Source organism: Centropristis striata, chromosome 17 (assembly GCF_030273125.1).
Source record: "Centropristis striata isolate RG_2023a ecotype Rhode Island chromosome 17, C.striata_1.0, whole genome shotgun sequence".
Lineage (NCBI taxonomy): Eukaryota > Metazoa > Chordata > Actinopteri > Perciformes > Serranidae > Centropristis > Centropristis striata.
The window spans coordinates 6079497-6092313 of NC_081533.1; the positions used below are offsets into that span (position 1 = coordinate 6079497).

The 12817-nt window shown below is 34.3% G+C and overlaps 2 protein-coding genes across 2 annotated transcripts; one reads left to right on the top strand and one right to left on the bottom strand.

Moving 5' to 3' along the window:
- The first annotated feature begins 252 nt into the window (after window positions 1-252).
- On the top strand, window positions 253-3995 carry LOC131990146 (ubiquitin carboxyl-terminal hydrolase 47-like). The gene is made up of 10 exons (XM_059355545.1): window positions 253-439; window positions 1895-1985; window positions 2199-2308; window positions 2451-2521; window positions 2604-2729; window positions 2811-2903; window positions 2993-3115; window positions 3234-3362; window positions 3480-3499; window positions 3992-3995. The coding sequence occupies exons 1-10, from the start codon at window positions 253-255 to the stop codon at window positions 3993-3995; spliced, it is 954 nt and encodes a 317-aa protein (XP_059211528.1).
- Window positions 3996-6380: 2385 nt separating this feature from the next.
- Window positions 6381-12288, bottom strand: LOC131989937 (uncharacterized protein DDB_G0292642-like). Its single transcript, XM_059355319.1, has 4 exons — window positions 12165-12288; window positions 10106-10298; window positions 8689-8859; window positions 6381-8110 (listed from the first exon to the last, which is right to left on the bottom strand). Exons 1-4 carry the CDS (start codon window positions 12173-12175, stop codon window positions 7655-7657), a joined length of 831 nt encoding a protein of 276 aa, XP_059211302.1. The 5' UTR covers window positions 12176-12288; the 3' UTR covers window positions 6381-7654.
- Between the last annotated feature and the right edge of the window lie 529 nt (window positions 12289-12817).

Here is a 12817-nt window from a genome sequence, read left to right on the forward strand (position 1 = left end):
TCAAAATCAGTAATCCAAAATATGAAAAATATCTGGAAACATTTTTCTTTGGTGTGACTTCCTAACTTCTTAAAGGGAAAGATCATTTTGTTGTTTGAGTGAATTGAAGGGATATAGCGCCATCTACTGGACTAACTGAGTGTCACCAGGCTGAGTATTGACATTTACAAAGCTGAAAAATTAAAAAATGAGTTGTTCTCATAAAAACATAGTAACCCTTTCTTATGTTCAGTTGGGAATTCAAGAGCAAAAATGAGCAGATCTAAAAAACCACCTCAGGACGAGGAGGACCACAGAAAACCACCTCAGAACGAGGAGGACCACAGAAAACCACCTCAGAATGAGGAAGACCACAGAAAACCACCTCAGGACGAGGAGGACCAAAGAGAAAGACATCCGGAAGAGCAACACAACGCATTAGAGAAAAAGGAACCAAACGGTAAGAAAGATGTAGATGTAGAACAACATATTATTGCAGGCCACTTAGTGGATAGGCAACAAAAATAAAAGTAAAAGAGGGTGCCACAGTGACTCACTGTGAAGAACTATTGGGCTTGAGCCTATTGTTGCTAGATATTATAATTAAAAATCAACAAACCAAATAATGAAAAGTGAGCTACAAGGCAAGGCAAGGCAAGTTTATTTGTACAGCACAATTCAACACAAGGTAATTCAAAGTGCTTTACATAAACATTAAAAACAGCAAGACACAATTGAAAACAGTAAAAACAGTCAATTAAAACAGGGAAATAGAAATAAAAATACAAATAAGATAAATTAAGATACAGCAGGATAAGAAAATAGATAAAATAATAAAAAGCACAAGTCAAACATTGTGTAGTTAAAAGTTACAAACATTTATTTTCTTTGGTGTGACTTTCTAACTTCTTAAAGGGAAAGGTCATTTTGTTGTTTGAGTCAAGTGAAGGTATATAACGCCATCTACTGGACTAACTGAGTGCCAGCAGGCTGAGAAATGTAGTATTGACATTTACCAAGCAGAAAGACTGAAATGAAGTTGTTCGCATAAATAAAATAAAATTAGTAAAAAATAACACTTTCTTATGTTTAGGAGGAAATTCTAGAGCCAAGGTGAGCAGAAAACAATCTCATAATAAGGGGGACTCTCCAGAAGAACTACAAAAAGCAGCAAAGAACAGGAAACGAAAAGATAAGAAAGATGTAGATGTAGTTAAACATGGAGAACAACGTGGATAGGCAGCCAAAATAAAAGTAAAAGAGGGCACCAAAGTGACTCACTGTGAAGAACTGTTTGGCTTGAGCAAAGTATCAAATATTCTTTTTCTAAAAAAAAAAAAACATATACCTATACGTATACCTTTAACCATTTGTGCAAGTGGGTCAGCAATAAATAGGGAATAAACTGTAATCATTTTTATGAAAAAGTCCTCCAAAATTAGCATTTTATATTGGCCCATCCTGTAGTTTGTACATTTAGATGGTTATTTTGGTTATGGTTATACAGACCTGGTTCCAAAAAAGGGGGAGCACTGTGTAAAATGCAGGCGGCAACCTCCTGGTCTGAGCAGGGAGGCAAACCAGGAAGTGCCTTAAGCTGCATTCTACCAATATTTATCTATAAAATATATATCTATCAAAATTCCAGCAGGGGGCGCTAAGTTTGGCTGCAAAAAAAATCTGTCCATTCATTTCAATGCAAAATGAGAAAACTTCTCACTTGATTTATTACTGCAGATTTTTTTTAGGAAAATACTATGGTTTAAATCAATAGTAAAAAATCTTCTTCAAGACAATTTGATGTAGATGCAGTGAAATATATAGTTTTTTTTACAATATGAGTTATCAACTAAAGAACTACAAATGATAGATGAATGGAGATGGTGTGATGACAATATGTTTTCTTTCCTCTAAGTGACTCATCATGGTCTCTATAATCAGGGAGCTACATGTTACCTCAACACTATCCTGCAGGTTCTCTACATGACACCAGAGTTCAACAGCAGGTTTGAAACAGCTCCTTTCATCTGCAGAAATAAAAGTACAAGAGCATTTACAATGAAAAGAAAATATTATGTAAAATAACTACAAGAAAGTAAAGGTATTCAAGTGATGCGTGATGGGTTTTATATGGAGGCCTCACACCTCAACACTCAGAGAGTTTATTAGACAGACAGTTAACAGTCACTATTCACTGAGAAACTGCTCTCTCCCTGAAGGTTGGGTACAGAATCACCAGATGATCGTGAGCTGAGAAAAATCTTTGAAGGCCTGAAGGAAAATACTTGTGGAACAGGAAACATCACAAGGCTTCTGGAGATTAAAGATGGTAAACTGGACTGTAATAAATATGAAAACAGCATTCAGAGAGCAAGAGACAATTCATAAGAAAGTAATATATTCATAACAAGTTAACTAAGATGCTTTTTAAATGCTTCAATTTATATATTAAATTAAATTTTATTTTTCAGTTTATCAGCAGCGTGATGCACCAGAATGCCTGGAGATGATTTTACGTAAAGTCAGCCCAAAGGCCTCTGAGGTGAGAACTTGTGAAATATATAATGTTATTTACAGATGAACAAATCAGAAAGCTGTGTTATATGTTATATTTCCATTTGAAGGTTTTCCAAGGAGAGGTGAGATACACAACAAAATGCTCCCAAGGCCACATCATCAATGAAGAGACAAATCCATTCTGGACTCTTCCACTGTCACTGAAAGACACTTATGGTACACTCTACGACGTGGTAAGCAGCCAAAATTAGTATTTTATGTGATTTTAAATATCAATTTAATTGTGAATTTATTACAACATTTCTGTTCCTCAGGAAAGTAGCTTCCAAATGACTTTCCAGAAAGAAGACTTGAAAGGAAACAATGTGTACTGCAAAGAATGTCAAAAGAAAACAGATGCAACAAAAGTAAGTTTTGACATTAGAAACTATGTTGTATGATACTGAGATCATATAGTGTGATTATAGTGTTCATTAATGTTTCTTGTGTTGTTTAGGAATGTGAGATGGTGAAAGATCCTCAGATTTTGGCTTTACTCCTCAAGAGATTTGACTACAACACCATGTCATATGTCAAATCACACTGCTTTGTGAAAGTGCCACGAGAACTCCAGACGAAGGTAAGAGGAAGTGACTTTTATGTGTGATTTATGGTGTTCTATTGAAATTACTTGAAATCTTTCTGTATGTGTGACTTTGTCCTTTATTGCTGTTGATTGTTATTGTTCTTCATTGCAGAACAAGGAGTACAGTCTGTATGGGATGGTGAATCACATGGGCAGTCTCAGTGGTGGACATTACACAGCCACCATCCTGTCTAATGAGGACCAAACCTGGTATGAGTTTAATGATGCTCAAGTTAGAGAGGTATGGAGGACTTTACTTAATCTAAGCCATTTAGATTTTACACATTCAAAACATACCAACAGTTGGATCAAACATGAAAAGGAAATTCATGACCATTGTTTTTGTTGAACCATGCAGGCTCAAGAACCACCACACAGGTATGTTTGATAAAACCCATTTTATTTAATTTTATCAATAATAATCTGAGATATATTACATTGTTTATCCAGAAGTGTATTCTGTGTGTTGTCACACAACCTTTGTTTGTTTGTTCTATATAAACAATAATTTCAAAATGATTTCTCACCAGCTCCCAGACTGCATATCTTCTCGTGTACAAAGGTAGGATCACAGACATGTCACATTAACAGAGCATACAACCCCACTTCAAGAAAGCTGAACTATCCCTTTAATATATCTTTTAAAAACATTTCTGCTTATTATTCTTATGCACAATGTCAGAGTTCAAACTTCAACACTGTTAAATATGAGACTTTAACTGCCTTGTTCCATTTAAACACATTTAAGTAATTTTTGTTTTGCTGCAGCTCAATCAATGACAGATTTAATTTGTCTGGTAGATTTAAATATATTCATTTATTTTACATGTTTGACTTGAGAAACTCATTTATGGTTTATTTTTCCACCAGATGAGAATTCTCCGAGAGGCTCACAGAGACTCTGGAACAAATACACAATGTTTTTTTGCTGTTGCTTGGTTATTGGTTGTTGTAAGCTTATCATACCTAAACTTAAATTAATTACACTAAGAGCAAAATTTTTTGTGGTTTGTGAATACTTTTCGAAGTTGAGAGGATTTACAGAGAATCTTGTGTGAGCCTTGGCCCTGTTTTTAGGGAAATCCTTCTTGTTCTACCTTTTAAAGAGGAGGAGACGTTTCTGTTATTGTATCATATGAGTTCAGAAATACAAACTACTAATCTAATCTACAACCTGATATCAAAGTGGTCAAAAATATGGAGGACTTTACTCAATCTATGCCATTTAGATGGTGTATAATCAAAACATACCAACAAGCATGGAAATTCATGGACATTATTTTTGTTGAACTATGCTGGTTAGAAAACAACCAAATGCTCACAGGTATGTTTGATAAAACCAGTTTTAATTAATTTTATCAATAATAATCTGAGATATATCATATTGTTCATCCAGAAGTGTTTTCTCTGTGTTGTCACTTTTGTTTTTGTGCTATATAAACAAAAAAATTCTCATGTACAGAGGTAGGATTACAAACAAATATGAATATATCAATTATGCTAATGGATTATGAACAGAGCATTGCAAAATATATAATCTCAGATGCCCTGTGAAAGCAACTCACTCAATAATAAATTGATTATTAAAGCATCTTTTCCCAAAGGCACATTTCTTGGTTGTATATGTTGAAATTTGCACTTGTTCTGGAGTGTAAATCATGAAAAGGGAAATGCTTTGTTATTACAAAAATTGATTTTGACACAGATCATCACTAAATATATCTTGTTCTTTCATTTCTAAACCTCAGAGGGTCAGATGTCGTCTCAGACCAAGTCAAAGACAAGAGATGTAAGAGAACTGCATTATTTCAAACAAATCTGCGTCAGTTTTGTTGATATTCAAGTGCTGTCTCTTGAGCTTGTTTCCGTGTCTTCTAGTTACTGTATTATAGCATGTTAGTCTAAATAAATTCCTTCCTGGTTTTCCTTTCCACCAGGTGATTAATCCTTTGGAGCCGACAAGAGAGCATCCAGAGTTATTACTAACAGCTATAATTGTTGTTCTTGTTCTTTTTTTATTTGTTTTTTTCCTCCTTATTATTTTAGGAGGTGTTTAATAAAACCCTTAGTCTTCCTCCAGACTTGTTTTAAAGTATGTTTAAATATTCTGCTATGCTTAATATTTCATGGTTTTCCCACATCAAAATAAATTCTGGATCTGGCCCAGTGTCAACTGTTGTAAAACAAACAATATCTGCTATGATGTTAAATGTGTTTTTGCTCTCTGTACTGACAAGATCTCTCTGCACTGGAGGTTCAGGTTCCTCGTCTGGCTTTTGAAAGTCGAGATGTATCTTATCTAGCTTGCCTTGCGTACATTGCTCAGATTGTAGGGAAGTGCAAAGACATCTCTCCTCCAGTTGAATAATATGAAAACAAACTTAGCACAGAAACGTTTGTTGTCAGTTTAGAAAATAAGGGCATTTTAGTGGTCATAAAATAGAGTAATAATAATTTTTAATGGAGGAAATCTTTAAGACCAAAAGTCACCAATATTGGCAGATGAGTTGCATAATCCACCCTTCAAATCTCTGCTCATTTGGCCTTCTGTTCTAAAAATATCAAACTTATTATTACACGTTTTTTTTTTTTTTTTGAAGAAGAAGAAGTACTTCTGCCCGAGTACTTCGGGCTGGATCCATAATTGCTTCAGTCTTCATCGTTCATAAATCAAAATTGGCCACTAGGGGGCACTACAAACGTTTATATCTCCTAATAAAAGCTCGGATTTATAATAAATCCAGTTTGCATGATCTAGGATGATTGACTTAGTCCATGCATAAAAATCTGTAATGATTGATAAAGTGGGCAAGATTTATGACAACAAATCTAATCTTGAAATCTTAACTAAATTAATTTACGCTGGGGGAGAGGTTTTAATCAGCACTTGTGCCATATATGGGTATTATGAATCTACTTTGCTTAAATCATTGTAAATAAAATTAAATTAAAAAAAGTAAATAAATAAAAAAGCCTTGACTGTCATACATTAATTAAATGTCATAATGCTAATAATAATAATCACAGAAAGTTTTACTCATTTTGTTTGACTGTTGCTCATTTAAATGACATGAATACACATTACATCGCTGTTTTTATTGTGATAATATCAAGCTGTATGTTTAATCATTTTTCCTGCAACTACATTTTACCAGCTAAATGTTGCTGCAAACTAAATAACTCAATTTTTTTGGGGTGTAATAATCAGACTGTGTAAATATAAATGAAATAAATAATAATAAAAAAGCATCAATTTGAACATTTCACTGACTTTATTGAATGAGGTTTCTCGAGAAATTCTGATATGAAAATGAACTTGTTTCACTTTGTAGATATATAATTCATGATTAGTAACATCAGTAGCTCAATACTGTAATTTCTGTTTACAGTCTAATAAAATATCAGACATTTTTGCCATGTGCAATTTATAATCAGTGGTGGAAGAAGTATTCAGATCCTTTACTTCAGTAAAAGTACTAACACCACACTACAGAATTACTCCACTACAGTAAAAGTCCTGCATTCAAAACGTTGCTGAAGTAAAAGTACAAAAGTATCAACATCAAAATGGACTTAAAGTATCAAAAGTTAAAGTACTTGTTATGCAGAATGATGCTCCTCAGATTGTTTTTTTTATATTCCAAATATATTATTGGATTATTATTTTTGAAGCATTTATATAAGTAGCATTTTATCTACAATGTAGGTTAAGTTACTTAATATACAGGGTGTCCATAAAGTGTCTTTACAACTTAAAAAAACGGCAATTGATGAGATATCTTATTCAGATTTGTTGTATGTACTCAGTGGTTATCAGAGTGTTTAATCACATTGCATTTGTGTATTTCAGCTTCCCTGTTAATGAAATAAGTAGTGGTAAATGAACCCCTATAAAATGGCTGTACAAACATGTGTATCATGGTTTATTGAAACAAAAAATCTTTCTGTGGGGTTATGTTAAATATATCGTGTATTGAACAAAGATCAGTCATGCCATTGGGACCATTGATGAGGCTCTACAGGGAACTCAACAAGAAATCGAGTACTGTCTTGATGTGCTTAGTGCAACTAATGGTGCATGTAGAGGTGTATTAAAATGAGGCAAAAAACTTCAATATCTACCCCTCATTTTGTAATAATTTCCACATATTTGTCTGTTTCATTTGCTTTTGTAACAAACTGTTTTAACTTGTTCAGTTATACATTTTATGGACACCCTGTACTGTTTCGTGATTTAATTTATAAAAATGCATTATAATTTTAAATTGATCATGTGTTTTATTTAATAATAATAAAATCTTGACCTGAAAAGTAAAAAGTACAATATTTGCCTCTAAAATGTAGTGGAGAAGAAGTTTAAAGTTACATAAGTGGAAATTGTCAAGTGAAGCACAAATACCTCAAAATTGTACTCATGCGTCATATTTTGGACTTGTATGTATCAACAACTGTTAAGAGTTTGCAGGGTAATGTAATATTAATAAATGCAATCAATCATTTATCAAATGCTTAACGAGGTACAGATTTTCCTTTTCATTTCCTCTGCCACACAGGGATGGAGGTCTGTCTGGGCGCCACACCAGCAGGACAGATTTTATACGGTGAACTGTCTTTGCAACATTCACGCTTTAGTTTCAGGCAGACGAAGCAGAACTCCACGTGGCAGCGAGGACAGTTGATGTTTTTGCAGAACTGTTGGCTGTGTTCCACCTTCATGCCACATGTGGGACAGGCTCTGACAGAGGGGCAGCTGGAGACCCCCTCCACCGCAGGAAGGCTGATGGTCGTACAGGTCTGCAGGAGCTGCAGGTCTCTGTTGATGCAGTCGTTGTTGCCGCAGCGGTCTGATCGAGGACCTGGACCTTTCCACTCCCTCTGACACTGCCAGCAGAACTGGTAGGTCTTCTTCTGATCAGCTGAGCAGATGGTGCACCGGACACACAGGTTGCCCAGATCTTTCCTCTCCACCTTCGTTTTGCACTGCGGGCACTGAAGGAGGAAAACAGCTTAGAGAACAGAAACACAGCATTTGGAAATCAGTGCACTGAATTAGGATTATTGAGTGTGCTTGAAAGAGCACACTATATACTATTCACCAGGCTTTTCCTATTTGAGTGTGCTTCAAAAGGCACACTACATGTTATTCACTGGGCTAATTGAGTGTGCTTGAAAAAGCATACTATATACTATTCATTGGGCTTAATCCTAGATTTTCTTTCGTGTTTTTTTCCCATGTGCTATGACTTTTCTAAGGGTTTCAGCAAACGTTTTTTTCAAATTACAATAATTATTCAGCAAAAACACGCGAAAAAATCGCCCCAATGTTGCCTTATGGAGAGGCTAGAATGGATGACATCATGGCTAGAGTGGAGAGGAAGAGAAAAATGTGTCACAAAATAAATTTGGAAACTGCGCTTGAGGCCGCAAATTCCACTCTACAGAAATAATTTATACATTATAATAGGAAAATGTGTCTTCTCACTCAAATTTGTCTGGTAAACCTGTCAGAGTTATAGTTTGGGCGTAGGACATTCTAGTTTAAATGCTACATCCACTGAGCCACTTACCGGCTGGATCTCAAAGTATCCTGCAGCAGCCAGGCAAGCCATGGTCTCTTCAAAGTGCTGCATCTCCTCAACAGACAGATCAGCCAGTCTACGCACCTCCTGGTACGACCACAGCTTGTTGCACTGTTTGGTCCCTTCCACCACTGCAGGGCATCTGAATTTGTATATGCCCTTAAAATCAACAAGGAGAAGAAACAGATCAGAGTTATACTGTAGAAAACAGGCAGAGAATTGATGCTGGGTTACAGCTAAAAGAGGGGAAAAGAAAGGGTGATATTTACAATAAACATTCAGGAATATCAGAGCTTCAAATACAGTTACATACTGTATTATACTGTCAATACATACAAATATGTTCTAGTCTAGAAATGTCCAGTGTATGTTCTTTACTTTGCTCTGTGCACTTTGCTGATGTGTGCTCATTTGAAACATCACTAAAGTTTCTGTGCTGTTTCTTTTAAGAGTAAACTCTTTTTCACTTCATTTAGCATTTTGTTTGCAGTTATACTACACCTTAATATTTGCTCTTTGCTTCAGAGTTGCAATGCCTTGCACTTGTCAGTAGGTGGCAGAGTAAGTGCAGAAGAATACAGGCTACACGTAGTGGAGCATTCAGATCCTTTACTTAAGTAAAAGTACTGATACCACACCGCAAAATTACTCCACTACAAGTAAAAGCATTCAAAACTTACTTCAGTAAAAGTACAAAAGTATCAGCATCAAAATCTACTTAAAGTATCAAAAGTAAAAGTACTCGTTATGCAGAATGAACCCACTCAGATTGTTGCATATATTCCAAATATATTATTAAATAGATGTGTTTTAAATGTCAAATCACTTTTAATTTATACTGATTTATGTTAAATTTCGACCTGAAAAGTGACTAAAGCTGGCAGCTAAATGAGACTGTACTGTTATGTGTGTGGTTTAATTTATAAAAATGCATAATCATTTTAAATTGATCCTGTGTTTTTTTTTAATGTAAAATCTTGAAATTGAAAAGTTCCTGGAGTAAAAAGTACAATATTTGCCTCTAAAATTGCTTCTACTGGAAGTAGAAGTTTAAAGTTACATAAGTAGAAATTGTCAAGTGAAGCACAAATACATCAAAATTGAACTGAAAAGTAACCAAAGCTGGCAGCTAAATGTAGTGGAGTAAAAAGTACAATAATTACTTAAAATGTAGTGGAATAAAAGTATAAAGTTACATAAAAATGTATATACTCAAGTAAAGTACCTCAAAATTGTACTTAAGTAAATAAACTTAATTAAATTCCATCACTGAAAAGGACTCATAATTTACATATCTTTTGTCGTAATAAATATATGTTGCCAACTGTCTTTGTATCGTGTCTCCTTCCCAGGTGGCTTTAATTAAAGTTTACATACTAATGTGTGTTTTCAGGACATGAGGTACCTCATCCAGCTGGCTGCGGCACCACAGTGTGAGAGAGTCCGGAGTGACGGCGTGGCCGCAGGACATCTCCGCTCTGAGACTATCATCATCATCATCATCACACACTGGATCCAAGTCGTCCCTCCTGTCCACAAAGTGCAGGGTGCTGTCCAGCGGGTCGTACTTCTTCTCCACCTGCTCCTGTCTCTGGATGCTAAGTTTGGGGTGAAGAAAAAAAAAAAAGTCAGGCATTATTATCACTGAAAAATGTGATTTAAAAGTTACACTTCAGACTTTATTTATCCTGCAGTGGGGAAATTCAGTCTTCACAGCAGAAGAAGAATTTGCATATAAAATAAAAAAATAAGATAATAAATACATACCTAAATATATAATAAATATAGACTCATTATATACATAAAAACTGCTTTTGAACGTTATTAATATTGGAAATTAAAAGTGTATTTTTAATTTTACATTAAAGAAGATGTTTTAATATATATGAAATATAAAGAATGCATAGAAATATATAACATAAAGGATATACAGATATAGAATAAAAAGGGCATAAAAGCATATGTATAATAAAGAAAGTACACAAACAATATTTATATAAGCTAAGCTGTACAGGAAATATGTTTTTTTTTAAAGAAAAAGTGAGAAGATAGAAAGCACATAGAAAGTGTCCTATTTAGTACGATTATAGGTATAATAATATATTAATACAATAAAATTGTGTAAAAATACAGGATAATAGTTTACAGCTGCAATGTCATGACTATTATTATTATCATTATCATTATTATTATTATTATTATTATTATTATTATCATCTGAGACTTGGTTTCATATAACAATCAGATTTTTGGGACATTCTGAGACTTAATAAAGCAGCAAAAAAAAAAGACATTAACATTAACATTTAAGGTTAATATAAATGGATTTTCTACCAATAATTATTAATAAAAAAGGCATAAAAGTGCCTTAAGTCTCGGGACTACGTCTCTTAATTTGATGGACGTAAATAGGAAGTATGACGTTGCCGTGACGTCAGCTGTGAGTTCGCTGTTGGATACAACCTCGTTTTTTGTTTTTTTTAAATATTTCTTACATTTAGGAAATTCTGCGACATAAAAAGAAAGACAAAGTATGCCGAATTATCTATAAACAGTCCATGTTTACAATGTACTAATAAATATTCATACAACTATTACTAGATTACTTTAATACTTAAGTAAAAGTAAAAAATGAGACTATTATTAGGCAAGTTCTGGAGTAAACGGCCGTCATGTTTGGTTTCGATTTCTAACCAGATTTATTGATTCATTATCAATGTAAATGAGGGATAAAGACACTTAAAGACAAGTTGATGTCCCTCTGAACCTAATAATGTGCATACTATGTGTGCGTGCTCAGATTTGACTTATTGAGTTATTAATAGTTCAAACCTATAATCTGAATAGTTTGAGTCGCATTGTTGACAAAACAAGAGATGATATTAAATCTTGAGTCACTGAACGAGCACTCCGGGACTTTCCACCTGACTTACATAAATGCAAAAACACCTACGAAAAACCCCTTCATAAAAAAAGAATAATAAAAAAGTCACGTTTGCACTTTTTTGCAGGCTAAAGTCGGCAACAACAACACAACAACAACACAACACCACACAACACAACACAACATAACATATAATAATAATGATAATATAATAACAACAATATAATAATGATGATAATATTAACGATGATAACAATACAATATTATAATAATAATAATGATGATAACCATACAATATTACAATAACAATAATGATGATAACAATAATAATAATAATAATAATAATAATAATAAGAAGAACAATACACTATTATAATAATAATAACAATAACACTAATAATAATAAGGAATAGATTGAAAATAACTCTTAAAGGCACAATCATGAATACTCTGATTATAGGGTTATTTCTCACAACATTATCATAGCCCATATAGATATATTTTTAATTTAAGGGCAGAAATGACACATAGTGAATTAACAGAACACCTTAACAGAATATAAGAGGAAGTTATGTCTTACCTTATAGACATCGTTTACTTTTATTCTTGTGCCCAACCAGAAGCACCGCAGACACCTGAAACTACACAACCCTGCAGGATTGTTTCGCTCGAATTCAACAGTTATTGCGAGGTGTAAAGTCTCCAGATACTTCTCTCTGTGTGTGTTTGTTTAATATCTCTGTCTCTCCGGTTCCTCCTTCAAACTCTCGCTGGAATCGAAAGTGAAAGTAACCAGCAGGAGCCTCGGCTGCACGGTGAGTCGACTCGTGTTTCACCCTCCCATTTTACTACACAGCCAACTATAAAGTCACCATGTGTCATCTGACTGTGTGAGTTATGATGTCGGCTACGTGTAGCTGCCACTTTAGGCTATTTATTGTTGTTATTGTTGCTTATTTTGGTTAAAATGTCTCGCTGGGTGGAGGAGGGTTGACAGGCTGCATGGGTCTCCATAACACCCAAACACAACAGCTGCGTTCACGGTCTTCCTCTGAACCCCAAAAAGCCGTTTCAGTGCGTTTTTTTGTTGTTGCTCTTTTTACATTTTACTCACTTTTTACTTTAAAGAAAATGCAGATCTTTCAACCTTTATCCGACAAAGAATCATTTAACCACCTGAACCTACCCCAAGCTGATTCAGGGCTTTGTTTGTTTACATTTTACTTGCTATGT